The 25,581-nt window shown below is 44.9% G+C and overlaps 1 protein-coding gene across 1 annotated transcript in view; it reads right to left on the reverse strand.

Annotated features, from left to right (window-relative positions):
• gphnb (gephyrin b) overlaps positions 1 to 25,581 on the reverse strand; it is an 86,664-nt gene that overhangs the window by 40,283 nt on the left and 20,800 nt on the right. The window contains 7 exon segments of the mRNA XM_047021649.1: positions 53 to 295; positions 807 to 1,097; positions 3,651 to 3,717; positions 3,956 to 4,050; positions 11,099 to 11,191; positions 15,098 to 15,155; positions 21,500 to 21,578. Coding sequence (XP_046877605.1) covers positions 53 to 295; positions 807 to 1,097; positions 3,651 to 3,717; positions 3,956 to 4,050; positions 11,099 to 11,191; positions 15,098 to 15,155; positions 21,500 to 21,578 — 926 coding nt within the window.

Here is a 25,581-nt window from a genome sequence, read left to right on the forward strand (position 1 = left end):
GTGCAGTCTTGGTTGTGTGTTTGTAACTTGTGTTTGTGCAGAGGGCTCTTACTTTGGGCGTGGGGCAGGAGGCAGTGGAGAGGCGCGAGGTGGCCTGGGCCCGGGGCGACTCGGAGGGCGTGGTGCTCAGGGAGGCCGTGTCCCTGGGCAGCGCCTGCACGCCTCGAGAGATGATGGCATCTGGGATCTGAGGCACACACATACACACACACAAAGAGAGACAACATGAGTGAAAGAGAGAAAGAAGGGGATGTTCACTCGTTCTTTGGGCTGAAAGTTAGGATGAAGCTGAGCTCTCAAATCACACAGAACAGGGAGCAGACATGGATGAAGGAAGAATGCTTGGGTTTGAGGGATGATGATTGGACGATGGAGGGTGAGTCTTACCGATGAATGCCCATGACTGGGTGGTCTCAAACAAGAGGGTTGCACCACGAACGGACCACAAACCTGTTACCGTGACAACAGGGCCTGAGATGAGGCCTGGGGTGGGCCGAGGGGATGGAAATGTGTTACAGATGAGACATGAAACACTCACACCAACGTTCACCGGTCATCTGAAACACACTGTCTACCTAGTTTATGTGAATGAACACCAAGGAAAAACTAAATGTGGTCACATGGTAACTGTTACGGCAACTCAACAGCAACAAAAGCTATTCTGCACGCCCTTTGTTCCTGTCATCTAACCTCTCTGTCCTCCTCTTCACTCTCCCCTCCACCCTTCCTCAGTCTCTTCACCTCCACCCTCACCCTTCCCCCCACAATCCCCTCCTTCCTCCCTCCTTTGCTGTCCTGGCACAAACAATCACACACCAGCTCACCTTGGCAGCGATGGAGGCGGCGGTGATGTGGGAGGACGAGCTGTCCTCCGTGGAGGCCACGCCGCTGTCCTTCTTCTCCTCATCCTCGTCCTCGCACTGCACGCCCTTGTCCTCCGTCTGGCGGCGTGGCGAGTTGTTGGGCGGCGGCGAGAGTGGCGGCGGGGGCGAGGGGAGGTCTTCCAGCTCATCGGCTGCCTCCTTCACCTTCACCACAGCATCGCGCAGCAGGTCGATGGCGTGAGGCAGAGCAGGCAGGATGAACTGGAAACACTCCTGCAGACAGGAAGAGAAAGTGAGGTGAGACAGGAAGAGGAAGAGAGAAGTGAGACAGGAAGAGGAAGCGAGGTGAGACAGGAAGAGGGAGGTGAGACAGGAAGAGGAAGAGGGGTCCGACTGGAAGAGGAATAGGGAGGTGAGACAGGAGGAAGAGGGAGGTGAGACAGGAAGAGGAAGAGGGTGGAGACAGAAAGAGGAATAGGGAAGTGAGAAAGTAAGAGGAAGAGGGGCTAGACAGGAAAGGAAAGAGGGAGGTGAGATAGAAAGAAGAAGGTTGAGACCGGAAGAGGGGTGAGACAGGAAGAGAAAGCGGGAGGTGAGAAAGGAATAGGAAGACGGGTGAAACAGGAAGAGGGTTGAGACAGGAGAAGAGGGATGAGAGCATCCACAGCGGCCTGGATGACTTATGTTGATATTGATGGTTGCATCCATATGTGGTTTTAATGAAGAATATGAAACAAATGCAGCACTCTATTAGTACCGTAAGCTTTGCCTAAGATTTAAATATTGTAGTTTGGATGGAGGTTAGGGCATAAATGGAGACATTGACATAGGAGTCAGGAATTTAGTATCTACTGTAAGATACAGTTGTTTGTGTTGTTGTTACAAGCTCCCTATACAGGGAGGCCCTATATCAGGTCTACTTGAGAGCATTAATAAGCTTCATGATATATGTTTCGAATGATATAAAAAAACTGAGATCCTGGCTTGTCCTACAGCACATAGCACATCGCCTCCCACTGAACACGGCTGGACTGTCTAAGTGATGGTAAAGTATCCTTTTCTGTCCTCCCCTCCTTCCTTCCTCTCTCCCTTCCTCCCAGACTACCTACCTCCCTCCCTCCTCTGCTGTGCTGCAGGCATGGCCAGGCACACTAGAAAGCATTCTGAAGCAGCTAAATATTCTGTTCTACTCACTCCAGAGACAAGAGCTCATCTGTGAAATTATTTATCTTCCTGTGTATTTTTAAGTTTTGAAATCATAAATGTTGTATGCAGCCCCCCCCCCCCCCCCCCCCCCCCCCCCCCCCCATTCAGCACAATGGCTCCTAGTATCCATTATTATTGCGGCCCATTAAAACACATAGTGTTCTCAGGCTGAATGAACATGACAGTATCCCTTGATTTGGGATATTAAGAGTGTCACCGAGTGATCCAAGTGGCAAGTGGTGAAAGATGAGGTGGGGGGTGTGGGGGAGACTGGATAGAATGGTCGGATGGGGAACATAAGTGGCTTTGGGCTGGGGCTGGGGTGGGGGGTAGGGGGTGGAGTGGGAGCGGGGCGAGGCTGGAGTGGGGCGGGGGGCCCTCATTCTGGCAAGATAAAGCAGATGAAAAGGATCAATCGCGCAGCAACACTGGAATGAAAATCTGGGGCTGAGGCATCACACTGTTTAAATCCCTACTCCTCGTCCCATGCTTCTCTCTGCTCCCCTAAAAAATTCTGCGGAGTTTCTGGATTTTGTGCATGTGCGTGAGACAGGGCGAGAAAGATAGCGAATATGTGTGTGCGTGCGTGTGCATGTTGGAGGGGGGGGGGGGGAGGGAGAAAAAGAGAGAGAGGACGGAGACAGGAGCCTAGAGATATTCTCTGGTACTGCCAGTGAGCTCGTCTCGTGCCGGCAGATTTTGATGCGTCAGGAGTTTCTTTTCCTCGGTTTGTCCTGGAGGGGAGCTCCGTCACACAAGCAGCTCAGAAGAATCCCTAGAAAGGCTGCCAACGCCTGATACAGACAGGGGAACAACACCGCTGTAGGGTATCGGCAGCAGGAGAGAGGGGATGAGAGGTAGAAAGTTGAAGATTGAGAAGGGACCAAGAGTGAGAGAGAGAAATCGAGGAAGAGGATGCGAGTGTGTGAGTGCAAGAACAGGGGGAGAATATTAAGAGGTTAAGATGAAAAAGCGAGAGGGAGGGAGATGGAAGTCTTATACAAAGGTGAAGATAGTCAGTGAAACCTCAGCCAACACACACACCAGTAAAAGTTCATGCAGTTAACTTTGACTGGACGACATTGAGAGGGACACTAATATGGCAGTAGATGGGGCTATCTGCCATCATTTATGAAAATAAATAACTAAAGTCAATGAGGAGTAGCCGGTAACTAGACAGAGACTGATGTGGGGTCAGCTGCTCTAGAGAGTAGACAGTAGACAGAGCTATGAGCGGGACACACTCACACACACTCACTGACGCCACCTTAGCTAAACAGCGATTTCAGAGCCACTTTTAACAAGTTTTGCTCACCATTTTGTGAATAATGCCAGCCTGACTAAGTCTAAGGTGATGTGCTGAATTGCCAGCTTTTTCCTTTATCTTTATTTGAAAAGTCTTAACATTTTCAATATTTTGTGATTTCAGAAAAGGATACTTTGTGGACGCTTTTACCCATGATCAAACCGAAACAATCAAGTCAAGAAAGAACAAGTTTGTCTATTCCCTGCTGCCATGCAACCATGTTGCTGGGTTCTGGGGATATGAGAGCTGCTGCTCTCAGGGCAGCCCTGGTCCAATATCCGACACACACTGATCTGGGTGTCGACATGTCTCACCTGGGAACCTTTCTTGCTGCCTGGCAGGTTGATGATCAGCGTCTTCCCTCGGATGCCGCAGACAGGTCTGTACACGCACACGGGCACACACGCACACACACACAAGCACACACACACGTGCACACACACACACGTGCACACACACACATGCAAACACACACCCACACACGCACAGAAGTGCAGACACACAAGCACACGCACGCGCAAACACATACATACATAGACATACATTAGGAGTCAGAGCACTACACTTATCAAGACCTGCAAGTATGTTGTCTCTATGAGACTGTGTGTGTGTGTCTCACCTGGAGAGCATGCCCAGTGGTGTGACGTTGAGGGAGCCCATCAACATAGCCAGGGACATACCCGGAGCCTCACGCTCTATCACCTCCTTAGTGGCCTGGGGCGGAGGGGAAAGAGGAAGGAGGCAACACAGTTTCCCTCCCGTTGAACAAGTGGAAGGCTCTAAAGCAGCTTGCACACTGCCCCGACAAACGCCAACATTCTACAACAAACGCCAACAAACACCAAGAGAAGAGTTCAACATGTTCAGTCGGATCGGGAAAAGTGTGAATGTCTGACCAATGTAGAGCGATTTCCAATGAACTCCAACATTCTGACAGCTTGTTACCTTGACAACTAGGTTCAATAATGGCTGGTTTCTGGACCCAAGAACGCGAAGATGTAGCCTACTCCTTGAGTGATGGGAAGAGAGAACCCATCTGTACGACGTTAGGAGTCAGGCAGGGGCGTTGTTAGACCTTTTTAATATAAATCTGCTGTGCCCCAATAAAATCTATAGTTTGAGTTTTAAGAATTTACTTTATTAGTCAGTGCATTCATTTAGATTGATAATTCATTCAAAAAATGAACGTATCAACGCTTGTAAAATCAAAAACACATAAACACAAACCGATGCCTGCAGAATTCCATGTCACCGCGCTCTTCTGAGCTTGCCAAATAGCCACTGCATCACGCACACAGAAGTCCAGGTGTCGGACTCGGACACAAGAATTGAGGTAGGCTAAGAAAACATAACAAAACTAAAGAAAGTTTCAAAATGATAGGCCTACCAATCATCTTATTTGAACTAAAACATAAAAACAATTTTACATGAAGCTCATAAAACAGTAGGCCTATTTGCGCTCAAATGAATACGAAAATGAATGCGCGCTGGCATTAACTATTAATGTCCCGGTCCAAGGCCGAGGTGAAGTTAGTTTTATACTCGACATTCGACGCACATTTTAGTTTTATACTCGCCAAGACGCTACTTTGCAGTGTCGCATTAGGGACCGGGTGAAAACTACCCATACAATTTTGAAAAATTATGACTTTTATAATATTTTTATGTAGCCTAGCCTATATATAACCTCAAACGAACAGCAGAGTATTCCAACAATGTCTATACCTCTCCCTGCCACCAAAGCTGATATCAAACCTGCATCCCTGAACTGTTGTATGGTGGGTTATGCAAGGGGAGTTTCTATAGCCAAGTAGTGTATTGTGCAGAGCACGCTTGGAAGAAAACAATTACAGTGCCCTCCAAAAGTATTGGAACAGTGAGGCGAATTCCTTTATTTTTGCTGTAGACTGAAAACATTTGGGCTTGACATCAAATAATGAACGTGAGACCAGAGATCAACGTTTCAGCTTTTATTTCCAGGTATTTACATCAGGATCTGATGCACAACTAAGAAAATATCACATTTTGTTTGAATCCACCCATTTGTCATGTGAGCAAAAGTATTGGAACAGATATACTTAAAACATATTTAAGTGAATAAGGCTTAATATTTAGTTGCAAATCCTTTGCTTTCAATAACTGCAGCAAGTCTGTGACCCATTGACGTCACCAAACTTTTGCATTCTTTCTTTTTGATGCTTTCCCAGGCTTTCACTGCAGCCTCTTTCAGTTGTTGTTTGTTTTGTGGGGTTCCTCCCTTCAGTCTCCTCTTAAGCAGGTAAAATGCATGCTCTATAGGGTTTAAGTCTGGAGATTGACTTGGCCAGTCTAATACCTTCCATTTCTTGCCCCTGATGAACTCCTTTGTTGTTTTGGCAGTGTGTTTTGGGTCGTTATCTTGCTGCATGATGAAGGCTCTGCCAATCAGTTTGGTTGCATCTTTCCTTAAATTGGCAGACAAAATGTTTCTGTAGACTTCCGAGTTCATTTTGCTGCTGCCATCATGTGTTACATCCTCAATGAAGATTAATGAGCCCGTCCTAGAAGAAGCCATGCAAGCCCAAGCCATGACATTACCTCCACCGTGTTTCACAGATGAGCTTGTGTGTTTGGGATCATGAGCAGTTCCTTTCTTTCTCCAAACTTTAGCCTTTCCATCACTTTGGTAAAAGTTAATCTTTGTCTCATCAGTCCATAAAACTTTGTCCAAGAATTTTTGAGGTTCATCTCTGTACTTTTTGGCAAATTCCAGCCTGGCCTTCCTATTCTTCTTGCTAATGAGTGGTTTGCATCTTCTGGTGTAGCCCTTGTACTTTTGTTCATGAAGTCTTCTGCGAACAGTAGATAGTGATACCTTCACTCCTGCCATCTGGAGGTTGTTGCTGATCTCACTAACAGTTGTTTTAGGGTCTTTCTTTACAGCTCTCACAATGTTTCTGTCATCAACTGCTGATGTTTTCCTTGGTCTACCTGTTCGACGTCTGTTACTTAGTACACCAGTAGTTTTCTTCTTCTTCAGGACATTCCAAATGGTTGTACTGGCTATGGCCAATGTTTCTGCAATGGCTCTGATTGATTTTCCATCTTCTCTAAGACTCACAATTGCTTGTTTTTCACCCAAAGACAGCGCTCCGGTTTTCATGTTGTTTTCACCTCTGAATACAGTCTGCATAGACAAAACCTATCTTACCCAATCTGAACCTGAGTGTAGACATTCAGTGGTATTTATTGATTGAATAATGTATGTAATAGGACACACCTGGGCAACAAAACACACCTGTCAGTCATATGTTCCAATACTTTTGCTCACGTGACAAATGGGTGGGTTCGAACAAAAAGGTGATATTTTCTAATTTGTGCATCAGATCCTGATGTAAATACCTGGAAATAAAAGCTGAAACGTTGATCTCTGGTTTCACATTCATCGTTTGATGTCAAGCCCAAATGTTTTCAGTCTACAGCAAAAATAAAGGAATTGGCCTCACTGTTCCAATACTTTTGGAGGGCACTGTATATGGGCCTGTGCCCCAGTAGAGTTTTATGTCTAACGACGCCTCTGGAGTCAGGCATACTCCAACCGAGACGGCAAAAGTGCCGCAATGAGAAACATCGCGACTGGCTAGCTATTCTACCATGTTAATCTGTTAACAAGATAACCTATTTACATTTAGTCTTTTAGCAGACGCTTTTATCCAAAGCAACGTTCAAGGGAGAGAGATAACCTATCTAGACTAACTAGTTGCTAACACGGTTGTTTAATTAGTATACTATGGTCACTGCTCCCTGATCTAGTAGGCTGCAAGTAGCAGTGTATTGCAGTGGCAGCGCCAGACATTCGCGTTTTATCTAGGGTGCTAAAATGAGGGTGATAACCTATGTGTCACATGGTTCTCTACTACAAAACCTCCCCACCATATGTCCATCATCTGTTTATGTTTGCTCTCTGAAGCGTCTTTGGGGTCCATGAAAAGCGCTAAACAAACCAAACCTTTCAGAGTGAAAATGAATCTTGGAATAGCAGATATAATTAACTAAAACAGTCAAAGGGTCAGAAATGCGTTAAAATGGTATATATTATTTCAGTTCACAATCATCAATAATCACATTGAACCTTATGTATAGCCTACCTAACACACAGACAGACTGCAGTTTTTTTAAGGCGTCTCCAAAAAAATAAAAAGGCAAAAAGTTGAAATCTTCAGCAAAAAAGGGCCTCTTCGTTGATAATCAACCGAAACGAGTCTTCAGCGACACCGCAATCAATACACATTACACAACTATTACCACGCAAACTGTTCCAACTAGCTTTTATAAAAACTCCTTTGTTGGACTCCAAACATGCGAGGTGGATATTTCTGCAGTTTTGGTCTTCTCGGACCATCCTGACCATGCTAATGTCACTGATGCTGCTATAGCACCATATGTGTGTTAGCACCCTCAGTAGTGGTGGAGGGTTGACCTCCTTGACCACCATGTTCCTCTCCTTAAAAATCCACACCAGATACCCCTGCCATTACTTCTTGTACGTCACTCTCCTTTCTTAATCGTTCTTCCAAAGGTGGACATTTAGGTAGCAAAAACCGATGCATTGTTGATGTTAACTTGAAACTACCATGCACTATCTCGCTTTCTCCTTCAACCGTCCGGTAACGTCAACGTTTACACGTGCAACATGAAAATTGGGTCATAGGGTAGGACAGAATGATTGCTCTGTGTCCCAAAAAATCTGTTAATTTCAATAACTGTAATTTAAATAGTTATAATTGTATTTTGTGAGTTAAATATTATTATCACATAATGACGCAGAATGACATTGATCTTAAAATGATACTACAACACACAGAAAAAGTAATAAACTAGCTGAAAAAAGTATGTTACTGTCTGAGCAGTGTGGAGCTGGCAATGGTTTTCTGGACATTCTAAAGATAGTCACCAACAACTGCCAATTTTTGAATGTTGAGATTTGTTGGAGTTTGTCGGGGCAGTGTGCAAGCTGCTCACGGTTGTTAGCGATCTGTTAAACTCACATTGCTAAGAGCATAGTGTGCACATAGAGCATAACCACATATGTGTGTGTGTTTGTTTGAATATGAAATGCTTGTATCAGTGTACAAGAGGTTTGACAGAATTCCATGAGAGTTGTACATGTTCTTGTTTGGGTCTCATCCTCGTTTGATTGTGTGTGTGTTACATTTGTGCGCGAGTGTGTTTATGAGGCAGCAGGTTCTCCACAAATCGAGCAAAAAGACGTTGTTTTTCCAGATGTGTGTTCTGTGCCCTTGAGTTGAGTGACACTTCAAACACGCCATTAGAGAGAGAGAGAAGAGACAGAGAATACTTCAAAGAGAGGAACCACTGATGAGTATCGTGGGCTGGGACTCAAGAAAGAGAGAAGATGACAAAGAGAGAGGGGGAAGGGGGTACTCAGATGGTGGGAGGAAAGAGGGGGCCAAGAGACGTAAAGCAAGAAAGGGAAAAAAGAGGAGGAGAGGAGAAAGAAGGAGAATAAAGATGGTAGAAAAGGGAAGTGGGAGAAAGCATAAAGAGAGATTAGTATGACGAATGGAGAGAGAGAGAGACAGAGAAAGAGAGAGACTGAATCTCTTGATATCTTTAGAGTTTGGGTTCAGCATCAAATAAGGGGGAGATGTGGTTAAAGCCTTCATCACTATACAAGACACAGTAACACACACATCCTGACCCACACTGTAACACCTATCTTCACACACACACACACACACACACACACACACACACACACACACACACACACACACACACACACACACACACACACACACACACAAACAAGCCAAAAAGACACCCAGACACCCCTTCTGAACACACACACACAGCCGACATGGTGTGTGAGTTTCCATCTACCGGACAAGTTGAGATGGATGTCTCAATATTGATGTGGTGACAGACCTTGCAAGTAGTACTATATTGTAAAACCATGTGTCTGTATTTGTGTGTGTGACTAAGCTAGGGTTATCATATGTTTTGGGGTGTATATGACTGCATGCCCACTTGACCAGTGCACTCAGCCCATTATTTCCAAGAGAAGACAGCCAACCCCACACCAGAGAATGTCTAGTATAGAGAGAACTGCCACTCTCGGGAAACTTCTGGGTTCTGAACTGGTTGAAGTTCCATGTGAGGGCGCTAACGAGCGAGTGCAGAATGAATGGAGGTCTATGGAGCGGTACCCCTCAAAATCCACTTTTCTCAGGATATAATTTTTTGTCTAGAAATTTGAATTCTGAATTCGAAAGGGGAGGCAAAAAAAATACACACTGCTGGCTGTTAGATTGTTTTAAAGTCGCCTTTCTGTTCTAAAAAGCTTTTGAAAATGTAATTGACGTCATTTTTTCTTTCTTTTTCTATTTAACCTTTATTTAACCAGAAAGCCCCATTGAGATTAAAAATCTATTTTTCGAGGGAGACCTGGCCAAGACAGGCAGCAGCATAAAAAAACACAGAGTTACAGACAGAAAACACAGAAAACACAAACAAGACAAGTCAAAAGAAACTAAAAGCTAAGAGCTAAGAAACAGTGACGTAGAATTAATTTAAGAAACATTTAAATTTTTGGGAATCTGCCTCTATTTCTTTCATTCGAGATTTAAAAGTAGTCAGTGATATTAGTTCCCTGAGCTTTAAAACATTCTGCAACATATTCCATGATGAGGGGGCAGAGTACCCAAAAGCCCTTTTTCCCATTTCCGTTCTGGCATTTGGAACAGTGAGCATAAAAAAGTCCAGAGATCGCAAAGAATATTGTCCGACACTTGTCTGGTTGATGCAAACACACAGGTAGTTAGGGAGCAGACCAAGGATTGCCTTATAAATAAGGATGTACCAATGAGAGAGCCTACGGGTGGCCAAAGCAGGCCATCCTACCCGTCATACACATCATACGACCAGAGCTACTGCTTCACGGCAAGCTCTGGTCACTTACTTTTTTCTCTCAGGGCATCGACAACACAGCTGACAGGTTAGGCCAGTGGTTCCCAACCCTGGTCCTCGGGACCCCCTGTCCTGCATGTTTTAGATGTTTCCCTGCTCCTACACACCTGATTCAAATGAATGGGTCATTATCCAGCTCTGCAGAAGCCTGTTAACGACCATTCATTTGAATCAGGTGTGTTGGAGCAGGGAAACATCTAAAACATGCAGGACAAGGGGTCCCGAGGACCAGGGTTGGGAACCACTGGGTTAGGCTCTCCCTGTCAATACACATGCTAGAAAGAGTTTTGGCTTGCTAATGTTGTTGCTAATGTTGCTAATGCTCTGACAATCTGATTCTGCTTGGGATGCCATCAAGCGGGAGCTCTGGTCGTATCAGTCCTTCACTAACCAATCAGCATTCATTAGCAGAATGCTAGCGTGTTATGGGCAACAACAACTCACCCTGTAAGAAATCAAAAGGACATAAGTACTCGTTCATTCAACTTTCGACGTATAATCCATGTTGAACATGCAAAAAACTACAATCAAATCGGAGATTTCTCAAGGACAATCAGGCTAGAGACAAATTTAGCCGTTTAGCTCCATAGACTCCCATTCAACATGCACTCGCTCGCGATCACCCCCAGTGGAACTCGGGTGGAACTGCAGCCAAATTCGGTACAATGGGGCTTAATAGGGAGTGGCAAGGCTCTCCTTAAACAGGCTCTGCCCACACCATCTACCAGCCACCCCCTCTTCTCCCAACCACCAATCCCTCCTCTACCACACACACACACTCATTTTTCCTTACCTCGGGTGTGACATCACGGGGAGCAAAGCCAGTCCCCCCAGTGGTGAGGATGAGATTCAGTTCCTTCTCATCGCACCAGTCCACAAGAGTCTCCTGCACACACACACACAATTATAAGAAATGTACAGTTCTTCAACACCAATAAGCGTCAGGCCAGATGGTGGCAAAATGTGTTGAGCATATTGTTGAGGCTCAAAAACCAACTAGTGACAGAGAGATAAGGTAGTAAATTAGAAAAGGCATTTTCTGCTGAAAATGCGTTGGAATGCTGAAATCTGAAATTAGAAATTATTTTTAATTTTAATTTAATAAAAATGTGACTCACTCTAAAGAGGCAGTGTGGTAGCTGAACTGCATCATCTAACAAAGCTAGGTGCTTAAATACAAAGCGGGAGAATAAGTTTGAACGTTGTGAAGCAATCGAAGAAAAAGTTTAATTTCAAGGGGCAGTGTGGAAGCTGAACTGCATCATCTAACAAAACTAAGAGCTACAATGCGGTAGAAGCTGAAAGTTGAACTGTTAAACAGAAGAAGAAGTAGGCTAGCTAGTTGTAACAAGAATATTATAGTTTTACCAGCTTAAATTAGTTGGGATAGTAATATCAGTAACAGATGTAGCCTATCATTGAGTGCGTTTACTCGGCTTTCTTAGTAGGATTCAATGTGTTGATTGAATGAAACATACAACATACAGGAAGACACAGCGAAACTTTTTTACAGAAGGATGATGGTACAAGTTTTGTCCGTGGAGCATACAACGATTATTATAAAGGAACATGTAGACGTGTTTGAGTAGGCCTAATCGCATATTACACATGTAAACGGAGTAATCATATTATTGGCATAAACCGACATTGGCTATCCGGTTTTTCATGGTCAAGTGAAGGCACTCAGTGGCGTAGAACAAAACAGTACCATTAGCATAGTAGGGGAGAGCAGGGGCGAAAGTAACACGGGATGAAAGTAACAAAGCGATTTTCTCAGAGCCCTGACTTCATTTGCTTTCCAAGTTATGACACCCCCTTCAGCATGCAACCATTGATGGAACTGCCAAATTGCACGTGATTTCGTCATTGTTTGCCGCTGTTAGGTGCGGAAAGCACTTTTCGAGTGTGCAAAGTAAATAACTGAGGCCCTTTTTTGCTAATAAAGGGTTTTCACCGACGCGTCTTCAGACCAGAAGTCGCCATCTTGGAGGCACTCCGCATCACAACAAAGCACAGACACTGAAGTATATACCGAACGTCGTCAAGGAAAATTGTTAATTATTGCCGTGTTTCAGGTTGTACCAATAGGACAGATCAAGAAAAACATTTGGAATATTAGCGACTTCCAAAAGTTATTAAAAACCAGGGACAGGAATACCAGAGATTATCAAAGGAAAGGAGGTACTTGTGGTTGGCAATGCTCAACCAAGATCTACAAGGGAAAAAACAAGTTTTAGAGTCACTTAGCTACACCTTGAGTATTGCAATGATATCATACAGTTAAGGTTAAGTTGGTGAATGACGTTATTGCATTACTTACTTTGGCCTTCACAACACAACGGTCGTTGATAGCACTAACTTGTTACTGCGTCTCCCTCACCCATCCACACACCATCTGGTTATAGGCCTCCAAACCTTTGTAGGATTTAAGGTCTTCCGCTGTGTATGGGCTCGGCGAGAAAACCAGGTTGTTGACTATATCGGGATATGCAACTGAAGGAAGAATCACTGGGTCGTCACGGATCCAAGACGAGGGATCTAACTCGTAGGGATCTGCACCGCCAATAAATCGTAATTTCTTGAAATATTGTGCCTTTTCTTGTGGTCCGAGTCCTTCCCTGAGTGCCCTTTGCATCTTGGACACGATTTGACAAGCTTTTCGGTTGTTTAGATATGGCTATATTCACTTAAAGTATCCAAAGCGCACAATACTCCATGCACTCCTATCAGTTTGTTTACACCAAGTGTCTCCACAATGGCCGCGCCGTTACCGCCGAGAACGTGACGTCGGTGAAAACCCTCTATTACAAATTGTGTTCCCGTTTATGTGTCACATTCACAGATCAATCCACAGGTTATTTAGTGCTCTAACTAACACATTCTGAAGATTGCCTTGTCACAGTTTTTCAGTATAAAAGTAAATCTGGTTTAAATGTCAGGAATTCCTGTCGGGACGAAAGTAACACTTGTTACTTTTGTCCCGCCGCTAATGCAATAGTATGTGGTGAATTTCTGTTTGTGGAAAGCATTTATTAAAACATGTTTATGTCATATTATATCAACAGAATATGCCAATAGTGAGGGTCAGAAAGACAGACAGAGGTCTGATTCAGTAAAAAATGATAATAAATATGCAACTGAAATGTAAAATTCATAGTTTTTTTGCAAAACTAATGGAAAAAATATGTTTGCAGTTACATATTAACAAGGTCATAGTCAGGTATATGTAATAAAAACCAGAGTAACATCTAGCTTGTATCGTTGTGTTATTTTTGACCCACCCCTGTGTTACTTTCGTCCCAACTGATGGGGTCGAAAGTAACAATGTGCAACTTGTGTTCAAAATGAAATTATAGTGAAGTTGTTCGACATATGTACAAAATACCATCTGGTATTGATAAACCACACTTATAAGTTATAGACCCAAGCAAAAATATATCTATGTCTAAAACATTCTCTTTTAAAATTACGTTTTTCTGAAAAATTGTACTTTCGCCACCGCTCTCCCCTAGTTAGTAAAAGAGATATTAGCAGCATCTGCAGAATTAGTAGTTGTAGTGTGGCATAAGATATAGCAGTATTGGTAGTGGTAGTAGTTGTGTTGTGCTGCTCTTAGTCTTTTAATGAGACAAGTTGACTGAATAGCTTGTCTTGTGTCTCCACTAATCAGCTAATACCAATCACCTGTGTAAGAGACTGGCGTGTGTGTGTGGTTACCACGGTGATGGTGCAGCTATGGCTGCTAATGCGCTGAGGGCAGAGAACAACATAACATTTAGCTAGAATCCACACCTCAAACAAGTTAACCTAGACGCAAAACTATACGTCCAATCCAGAACATAACAATATTTTCCGAGACCCAAGACTCTGCCGAAACCAGAGATGTCTTTTATATGTCTGTGTGGTCAGAAATACGACTCTACCGGCAGTTTCTAAATCTGGTTGGTTTTGCCTTTTCTGACAAATTTGTCACCAGATTTGCATTGGACTCTATGGGGAGAGTTGGACTTTGTCTCGCTTTCGTGGGGCTCTGAATAAATGTGTAAGTCTGTTGGATTCCACAGACAACTGTTTACGACCAGCACAAAATTAGCTATCTATTGATCCAAAAACAAAGCATAAAGAGCGAAAATTGTGGCAATGCTGGCAAACTAGAAATACTTTTTGAAACTGATTTCGAAGCTCCCCTCCACTCTAAGCGTTTCAGTCTGCACTCAAGGCTTTCTCGTACACACCCATGTAAATCTCAGAAACTGTTTGAAAAACTCATGAAACATAATCAGTGATATTGAAAAAAGTTTTATAGATATCAAAAAGCTGAATTATAAAAAAAATAAAATAGGGGTTTGTCAACATTTTAAAGTTCAAATGGTGGCTCTAGCTGAAAGATTGAGGAAGAAGTAGGATTTGGAAGTTGAAGAAGTTTTAAGAAGTTTGAGAGGATTTGAAAGAAAACTCCATTGGAAACCCAGGTTAAAAATATTATGAATATTGATTTATATTAATTCAAGAATAAGAGGTACAAAGCTGAAAAGTCATGGCGCCCATGGCCTGAAACTGCTGAATTTTTTGATAGCTGCATTTTAATAAATGAAGATTTGAAGGCGCTGAAAGGTGTCACGGAAGAAATAGAAGAAGAAGAATATGAAGAAGTTGAATAAAGATTCAAAGAACAATACTTGGAATGCTGAAGCAGCATTCCAACAATGAGTGAGAAACAGAGAGAGAAAGGGAGACAGAAACAGAGATAACGGCGGTGAGAAAGAGAGATATAGAGAGCAACGCTGCTTACCTTGATCTCGTCTATTTCATCTGGCACAATCTTATAGGCTGTGATCATACCCCCCAGCCTGAGAGAGATGGAGAGAGAGATAGATAGAGAGAGAGGGAGGGAGCGTGAAAAAACAGATCGCAAAACAGTCATTACATCCTCCTCATTTCTGACGTGCACCACAAAACCTAAAGCTTGTTACTGCTTAGCTCCTCTGACTCAAAAACATCCACTGTGCTCTCAAGCCCCCAGACACATAGCCAAAGACCTTTTAAAGAAATCCAATTTCTCTCATTTCCCCAGCAAGCTGGGATGAAGGGGGGGGGAGACAGGAAGAGAGAGGGATTGAGAAAGTGAATGAGAGGCTGTAAAGAGTGAAAGAGTGCCCTTGAACATCGCCCCCCTAACATGATTTCCTTAGGACCGTCCACAGGGACAACACCAGCAAGGACACAGCACGCACGATGTATGTGATTGGGACAATAGTGGCCTTGTGTGGCCAGGCTGGGTATTGCAGCAATGGAGAAAAAGAGGGAGGGAGGGAGTGGGGAGAGGAGTGGAGGAAAAACAACCCGGGGCTCAAGGTGAAGCTCAACGCTGCGCAGACACTCCTTACGTAACCTTTTTTTTATAAGGAACGCTATTTTATGCTTAATCCATACTTTCGTCTTGATACTGTCAAAAACTGAGCTTAGTTTGAGGAAAATGACTGTACTGTAGAGAGAACATCTCTATGGAATTAGAAGGCAGAAGAGTGAAGAAAGGTCATATTAATAATGGATTGTTTCATGAGATTCCCCTGGAGAAATACTTCCCTGAGAACAGAGCGTGTAGTATGTTGAAAGTGCAGAGGGAAACACACACATACAGACACACACGCTCACAGACTGAGGCTGCAGTGAGAAAGATTTCCACATCTGGATGGGGGAGTGTGGGTCTTTTTAGAGTGTGTTAGGAAAGTGAAGGTCCTGTCAGGGGACATTTCTCTCTCTCTCTCTCTCTCTCTCTCTCTCTCTCTCTCTCTCTCTCTCTCTCTCTCTCTCTCTCTCTCTCTCTCTCTCTCTCTCTCTCTCTCTCTCTCCCTCTCTTTTTATCACTCACTTACTTTTCTTCTCTTCTTCTCCCTCTGTTTAACTCCCTCTCTTCCACTCGGTTTAGCCCAAATGAAAATATGCTGAACACAAATAACTAGGTTTCCTTCCTGCCGTTTCCAAGGCAACCCCTCCTGTCGGAGGCTTGTGTTTTGCAGCGTCGCTAATCGTGAGTGTGTGTTTTTTGCCCTAACGTCCCTGTTGTATCATGCTCTCCTACAGGAGGTCTGTGTCATTACCCAGGTGTGTGTGCACGGTACATGTCAGAAGAGTGAATGTGTGTGTGTGTGTGTTTCTGCATGTTTTTTGTGTGTGTGTGTTTGTCAACAACAACAAAAAAGTATCATACATAGTATATGTGATGCCTATCAGACATGCCATGTCCTAAACAGAAGTGCATGTATGTGGGGTGAATGTATGGTACTGGACGGCCCCTCATGTGAAACATCGCCTTTCCATGGCTTTAGTTAGCTTGCTTTGGCTTCCCCAACATGGGGCAAATGGCTCTGCAGCAGAGTTCTGGCTGTGTGCTCTATGTGTGGATACTTCCTGAAGCTACGAGGCGGAGAGAAGAAAGCCAACTCTGGCCTAAAAGCCTGGATGCCCTGCCCAGATTACTCTATGAATAAAAGAGGAGAGAAGAGAGGTGATGGGGAAAGACCGAGTATGGGAGAGAAGGAAGGAGGGTGGGAAAGACAAGAGAACAAGAGAGGAAAGAGAGGAGAAGGGAGGATGAGAGGGAAAGGGACTGAGATGGAGGTGTAGAGAGACACTGCTTAGGGCGAGGGAGACCAACCTAACAAAGCACACACACACACAAGCACACGTTAACACACAAACCGACACACATCTGTGATCCAGCTGTGCAGGTCTTGGTCGGACAGCTCCATGATGGATCCAATCTGCTTTGGGGATATTATTAATAATGCAGATCCTTTGTACAGGGCTCTCCATCACACACACACACACACAAACACACACAAGTCAGAGAGGGAGTACCTAGCCATCAGCTTGAGGAGAGAGCTGGATCTCCCTCAGAGGCCCCATCACTCCACTGAGCATGCCAGCAGAAGAAGATCAAGAGAGAAAAGGAGAGGAGGGATGGGAAGATGGGGAGAGGGAGGAGAGGAGATGGGGAGAGGGAGGAGAGGAGATGCGGAGAGGAAGGACAGAATGAGATGGGGAGAGGAAGGAGAGAAGGAAAGATGAGACGGGGAGAGACAGAAGAGATTGGGAGAGAGGAGAGGAGATGGGGAGAGGGAGAAGAGCAGAAGAGAGATGGGGAGAGAAACAAGGAGGGAGAAGGAGAGAGAGGTAACACACCTTCTCCAGCCTTATAGCGGTTAGAGCACAGTGCACTTGGCAAGGGACCACACACACTCCTAAAGCTACACACACTGACACATCCACACACTGACAAACACACACACACACTGACCCACATTCGCCCACTCCACACACACAGATACTGTACATATTAACATGTGACTGATGAAGCTTGAATGTGCCTAGTGTGACTGTCCCTCCCAGCCTGGCGAACCCAGCCAGCTGGGCCAGCACACACGTCTGGCTCCTACTGGCTGCCTGAGTGAGACTGTCATATGTCTGATTTATTTGGCCCCATTTTTACCAGTGACAATTTGCTAAATTGACAAAGAATGTCACAACTAGAGTTGCTTGACAGCACTGATGAAGTGTTGTTGGCACACACAAGTTCACACACAAGTTCACACACACACAAGCTCACACACACACACACAAACACACACCTGTTCACACACATGTTCACACACACGGTCCTGTTCTTGAGATTCATTTTTCTGATTCATTTAATTTGTCTTCTGTCTCTCCACCCCTCATTCTCCTCCTCTCTTGTTGTTCTCCCTCTGACACACCTCATCTTGCCCCTTTAATGGAATGGGAGAGGAAACTAGGGTGTGGGTACCATGGAACACATTTACAGTGTGTGTGTGTGCAGATGTTTGTGGATCTGTGTATTGAGTTTCCAGAGATCATGACGTGTGGGTGCGTGCGTGCATGTGGATGCGTGCGTGAGAGTGCGTTATGGGGTGTAATCAGTAAGTGCGTTCAACTTCATGCAGCGCCGGCGTCGCCTGCAGCCCAGCTGACTTGAAGCAGCCAATGGCATTCTTAGCTTCAAGGCAGCCGGCTGCAGCCGACTATCGGCGCTGCCGGCACTGCATGAAGTCGAACACACCTAGTGTCAGCGTAGCTGCACACAGCAGTGCGTTCACCGTGTACTTGATACGGGTGAATTAGGGGTGGGCTACTTTTAGAAAGTGCGGAATTAATACTACGCCTTGCAGTTTGATAGGAAATTTGGTGTGCATATAAACAGGCGTAATTTGTGAATATTACATTTGATAAGGCCAGTGGCTGTTATAGACACATTTTACTGGGGGGGCCAAGTCAGGTGTAGTGAACATGACACGTACACGTTGTTCACACAAATATGTGTGCATAATGCCAGCGTGACGCCTACGTGACGTGTGAACGCCTGTGTCCATTGTAAGTCAATGTTAAGTTCTCACGTGCGTACAGAGGTTTGATATCATCACGAAGCAGGGGCGGAATGGGGGAAAAAAGTGGCCCGGGAGTTACTGTCAGACCGGCCCACTCAGTACACGGCGCATTGCCCACTCATGCATCGCAAGTATCGAGTGGCCTACCTGGAAAATATCCATATTCTTAACATTATTTTGGATGATTACAAAGAGATTACATCATGTATATATTTTCTTACGTTGAACTACCGAAAGAACACATTTCAGAAGATACTTCAGATTTTTTTTTAAAAATAGGCACCATGAGTGTGAATGCAGATCGCGAGGAAGATTATATAAGTCAGTCAGTAATTTAAGACTACTAAAGGTCTTAAGGCAAATTATTTGTGTTCAACCTGTGTAGTATGGAAAATAGTTGGAGGTGCTGGCGTTGTCAGATGGCCGGTTGGTGATGGAAGTGGGCCAGTATCTTGGCCCATCCCAACTCCGTCGGCCCACCGGGGATTCCCCCTGTCTCCCCGATGGCCAGACCGCCCCTGTCGCGAAGGCGTGTGCAGGCGTTTCTGTGCGCTTTGCATATTAACCGCTGACACAAATTACACCCCATAGTGTGTGCCTGTGCGTGAGTGTGTACATGTGCATGAGTGTTTGTGCATGAGTGTGTGTGTGTGTTTGCATTTGTGTACGTGAGTGTGTGCATGAGTGTCTGCATGTGTGTGCGTGAGTGTGTGTGTGCATGTGGGTGAGTGTGTGTGTGCGTGAGTGAGTGTGTATGCATATGTGATTGTGAGTGTGTGTGGTTCTCTGACACCAGGCTGTGTGCTCTGGCCCACTAGGGGCAATGTTCCAGCCAGGGGAGGAGACGCGTGTTTGTGACTCTGGCCTGGGGACAGAAGCATGGTCCCCCTCAGACACCATCCCCACCAGACCCAAAGCACACACACACACACACACACAAGCACAGAAACTGAGACGAGAAAGGACACAGTACACACGGACTTCATCACACATAAAAAGCACACACTGGTGCCTCTCGCTGCGCAGTATCGCGTGTGCAACAGATCCGTCGACACGCTTGCGTCACGGTGGCGTCAGCGCTGGCTTCGTCAGGGTGTCTCAGCGGAGTGTGACGTCGAGGACACAGTTCCTCCACACACACAAGCAAATATACACACATACACGCGCCACACATTTCACATGAAAGAACATGGAAGCCATGCGACTGGGCAGAGTGCCAGAGCAGAACCCAGTGACAATACTTATACTGACTGACTTTATGACTGTGATAGGACACACTAGAAAGACTAAATCAGATGGCCACACTTACACACACACAGAAACACACACATGTCCCACTAAGAAACAGCAGCACTGTAAAAAACTTTTGCGAGAAGAGAACAATTAGCTAGCTATGATGCCAATTAGATTTATATTTTTTTGTGTGTGTATGGGGCGTAATACGTGTAACTGGTTTATATGCAAAGGGTCACTAGCACCTACATATGCCTGCAAAATGATATCAAACCTCTGAACACACGCAAGCAATTTACATACAGTTATGCTGCCTTCACATGCTAGTCGGAAGATCCTATTTCCCACTTGTGAAGTCGAGATTATGAGGATGTCATGTTCAAGTGCTTTTGTTGTTGGAGAATGTTTCAAAATTTGGCTGAACATATTGTGGAAATTCTTTTTTGATTCCATTATGCACCTGCTAGAAGAGGAAATGGACACAACAAATGGTAAAAGTTAAGTGTACATAGATTACATATAGAAATAATGTACACAAACAACAGCTAACAATAGTTACACTGTTAAAAATAAAGAATTACATACTTTCCACTACCGAACCAGTCCTCTTCTCCGCCATGTTGAAAGTTGAAAGGTCATTCAACTCGGGAACTCGGGTATCAAAATATCCACAAGTTTCTCACTGGTAATTATGACTTGAGGGGGCGTTTGTGTGTAACTTACCAGTCGGAAACTCGTATTTACCATAATTCTCATAGCAGGTTAAGGCAGCATTACAATAGACACACAAGCGTCACCTCACGTGGGTGTTGCACTGGCCATGTGCACACAATCTGTCATTCATTATCGTTGTTAGTCTGTGATTATTTCCTTTGAATATCATATTACATTAAACTTTTTTGTTATTCAAATACTGAGACAATGAAATGCAGTTTAGCAAAAGCCACCTCAGCCGCGACTCTACCTCACAGTCCCTAAATACCTATTACATTCCATAGAATCTTAATATCTTAACCAAGTAGTACATATGTCAATCATACAAGTGCTTTCAGTTACATCCAGTTGAAAGAATACATGAACAGAAAGATATTTGGGTACTAAGTCGCTTTCCTTGTCTGGTGTTAGGCTACTGCCAACTAAAGAACACAGCGCAGACCCACATCTTATAACATAATTACATAATTTATATAGGCTAGGTTACCTGCAGTTGGCTACAACTAAAAGATGCAAAGCAATAATAACATGGTGGATGACAGTCCAGCCATGGCTTGTTTGTTTAAGGCTGTTCATCGTCGTGATTGGAAACATGTAATGGCTCAAAACAAATTTCGGACCAGTGATCCCTTGATGTAGTCTAAAGAGCTAATGCGTCCAGGAATGCAGATGTTTGCAGGGGTTGCTGTGCTGCACTGGCATGTCAGCTATGCTCAGCACTAATAACGCGTTCATGTGGGGTTTGCTACAACTCGCAAAACTACACATACTTCACCCTTAGCAGGTACGCGGTGAACGCAGTGTCTGTGTGTGCGTGCGAGCGTGTGCTGGCGAACACTCACAGTGAGGGGTCGTGCACAAGATCTTTGAGATTGATTCCACTGCGGTCCTCAGCCAGGTTCCGAAAACAGCTGTCACTCACTGGAGAGAGAGAGAGAGAGAGAGAGAGAGAGAGAGGAGGGGTGGGGGGGACAGGAAGACAGTCAGAGACTACACAACATGCACAGTCACAAAGAAAAACTATCCCAACTTGCTGCAGTTACCAGAGAAGTTAAGCATAACAACACATTTCCAGATCCACACAAACATAAAGACAAGTCTTAATTAAGATTAAAAAATGTAATGAGGATCACAACTACACACTCTTTTATTTATCTTTACCTCTCCCTCACACATGCACACACAGACACACAAACTCTCGAAGCCATTTGCAACCACTGTGTCCCATGACTGTTGAGCAGGTGTGAGCCACATGAGTTATCATTGTGATGAGGAGACAGAGTGAGAGAGATGGAGAGAGTGAAATACAAAGTGAGAGAGAGTAGGGAAAGAGAGTAGGGATAGAGAGAGAGAGAGAGTGGGACAGGGAGACAGGGAGACAGGGAGACAGAGAGAGGGGAGGCAAAGAGACAGAGAAAGAGTGAGGGAGAAAGAGAGGAGAGAGACAGAAAGAGAGAAGGGAGAGAAATACAAAGGGAGGAAGGGTAGAGAACAGAGAGAAAGGAAGGAGAGAGACTAAACACACGGAACTAAGAAAGAGACCAGGTGTTGTGATTTGAGTGCTGGAAGTAGACAGAGAAACTGATGGGATTTGGCAAATGACTACCTGGATAACACAAGCAGTGTCCTAATTACAGCCCACCACAAACTATTCTCCTGGCACACCATTCAGGGGACTACCAAACCATGGTACCCTTGCCTTTAGATCACAGATAGAGATTGATGAAATAAGAATGGATGAAAAAATTGTGACAGAGTGAGATGGAGAGAAGAAGAAAAAAAGAATGAAGACAAAATGAAAAAAGGGGTCAGAGGAGGTGAAAGGAGGGAGAGAGGAGTGTGAGGAGAATGGGAGAGAGGGATGAGAGGGAGAGAGGAGGGTGAGGGGAGTGTGGGGAGACTGGTCCAAGAGAGAGGGAAGGAGGGAGAGAGGGAAGAGGGGGGAGTAGAATTGCTGCTGGGGCTGGAGTGACAGAGGTAAACAGAGAGAGCAGGCAGCAGCTCTTGGGCTCTGGCAAACAAATGGGAGTGCTGACATTTGCACAGAGAGAGAGAGAAAGAGAGAGAAAGAGAGAGAGAGAGAAAGAGAGAGAGAGAAAGAGCGAGAGAGAGAGAGAGAGAGAGAGAGAGAGAGAGAGAGAGAGAGAGAGAGAGAGAGAGAGAGAGAAAGAGAGAGGGAGGAAGGAAGGAAGGAAGGAAAAATGAGGGGGAGAGGGCTAGAGAGAGAGAGGAGAGTGCAAGCGAGGGACTGAGGAGAGAAGGGATAAGGGTTGAGAAAACGTGGAACACACACTACCCTGGATTAGAGGACCAACGGTTGGTGATTGTATGTGTGTGCGTGTGTAGAAGGGGAAATTCCTTCAAGACTGCAGTATTCCTGACATACATACACACACAAACACACACACCCTTCCTCAGTCTCTCTCACCCAGCTACCCCTTGATCTAAAAATAGCTGTTCATCTCTCCTACAAGAGGCAGCAACCGTTCTGAACCAATCAACATGCTCTGTCAAAGGCATCTGCACCCGCCACCCTTCTTTGCATGTGTGTATGTCCACATCTGTGTATGAGTGTATAGGGAACTCCTGGATTAAAGGTAGTATGGTTGCTTTTTCCACTGGTGAGAGAGAAGGAAAAATAATTGATCTCTGAGAGAGAAAAAAGGGAGAGACAGAGAGAGGGAGGGAAAGAGGGAAAGAGGGATGAGAGAGAGAAGCAGAAAGAGACTGAAAGAATAAGAATGAAAGAAAGGTGGGGGGGTGAGAGAAAGAGAAAAGAAAGAAAGAGAAGAGGTAGAGGGAGATCTGGTTGCAGCTGAAATAGGCTTCAAAGGAATATTAATGTGATCCTGTGCAGGGGCTGAAGACAGCGTGAGAGAGGGAGAAGAGAGGGAGAGAAGGGGGAAGAGAGGGAGAAGAAAGGGAGAGGAGGGGGAGGAGAGGAAGAAGAGAGAGAGAGGAAGGGGGGGAGAGGGAAAGGGGAGAGGGAGGAAAGAGGGTGAGGAGACGGAAAAGAGAGGGAGAAGAGAGAGAAGAGAAGGAAGAGAGGGAAAGGAGAGTGGGGGGGAAGGAGAAGAGAGAGAAAATGAGAGGAGAGAGAGAAGAGGAGGGAAAAGAGGGAGGAGAGAGGGAGGAAGATAGGGAGAGGGAAAGAAGAGGGAGAGGAAGGGAACGCACGAGAAGAGTGAGAGGAGAGGGAGAAGAGAGAGAGAAAAAAGGGGAAGAGAGGGAGAAGGAGAGAAAGGGAGGAAGAAAGGGAGAGGAAGGGAACGCATTGCGTCAGCATGGTGCAGGTTGCCATGCCGTTGACAGCTCGGCCCCTGGACTTTTGGATTTTCCCAGCTAGCAGCTGGGTCCGCTAGCAGCACGGGGCCCTAATCTAGCCCCCTACCTCTCTCCTAGTCTCCGCCTCTACAGCCAGCTGCCCACCAATAATATACAACCTGAACACACCTCCCCTCTCTTGGAAAAGACCATCCTCTTAGCATTCCTATGAGTTCAGCTCTACCTTCAACCTTGATATGGTCAAGGTCAGGATGATGCAAGCAAAGGTGCCTTTTCCACCGTGACCTCTGTGGAAAGGCAGGGGTCAAGGTAGATAGGCTTGTCCCAGTCACAAGGCCTTCTCTAACTCCAGGACTGAAGCACAATCTGTACTAGGCTGGAGGACATAAAAGCAGGTGTATTTGTAGGATTGAACCCAACAGTGTCGAACCAGCCACATCTGTGTTAAAAACAGAACTGTGTAACTTCACCTGCCAGTTGAATTTGGGTTTGTGTTTCCAGAAAAGTGCATGGACAGATTATCTAAAAGCTCTCATTCCTTCTCTGTACTGTATGTTTGCAAGTCTACAGTACTGGTTTGTTTCTTAGCTTTTTTCTATGCCTGAACAGCATCATTGAACATTCTCTACACTACACATACATCTGTGTGTGTGAGTGGATCTGACGGTAGTTCTTTTATTTGTCTGTGTATACTTTTAAGTCTCCTTCTGTGTGTGTTTGTGTGTGTGTGTGTGTGTGAATGTGAGATCCCCGGGCTACGGGTGTGGGAGGAGAGAAGAGGGCCCAAGCGTTAGAAGCGTTATGCGGGGCAAAGTGCTAACAGGGAGAACATTCACATGCAAGACCCCAGGGGACTCTAGAGTGTACTCGCATCCTGAAAGGGTTAATACTACAATACAACTCACTGCAGCCCTGTGTGTGTGTGTGTGTGTGTGTGTATGTGAGTGAGTGTGTGATGGGAAGGAATGAGAAGGGATAGGGAAGGGAATGAGAATGCATGAAAAAGAAAGCAAATAAAGAAGGATGTGCACATTAAAACCTCCAGATAAGTAAAATAAGAGAATGAAAGGTAAAAGGAAAAGAAAGTTTGGTGACTGACTGGCTGGCTGGCTCACAGGCTGGCTGGCTGACTAGCTGGGAGGCTGACTGGCAGGCTGGCTGGCTGGCTTACTGTGTGGAGGGATTCATTGACTGCTATGGAGTCAATCATTTCCAGGACATAAAGCAGTCAGCTCTCATTATCTCCCTGGGATCCCACACTTGGAGTTTCCCCTATATCAGGCCCTCACACTCACACACACACACCTGGGTTGGAATCAGTGCTGTATCAGTCACCCCCAGAGTTCACACAGGAACCTGGAACTATTCTAAGGAGTTAGGGTTGTATTGCCTTCCTGCACTCCGGGGCTCTGTCTCTGCCTCTGGACTCTGTCTTTGTTATTCTGTCATATTCCCACACGTGATTATTTTTAGCTCTATAAATGATTTAACATTCTATATTTTTAGCTTGAAACATATTTGTTTGATGTTTTTTTTGTATTGAAAAAAATTACCTCTCTACCTTGTTTTATCAGCCCTATTGACCAAACATATCTTATCATTGCAGCGTGAAATTGTATTTAAACGAATTTAATGCAGG

Source organism: Hypomesus transpacificus, chromosome 6, assembly GCF_021917145.1.
Source record: "Hypomesus transpacificus isolate Combined female chromosome 6, fHypTra1, whole genome shotgun sequence".
Taxonomy (NCBI): domain Eukaryota; kingdom Metazoa; phylum Chordata; class Actinopteri; order Osmeriformes; family Osmeridae; genus Hypomesus; species Hypomesus transpacificus.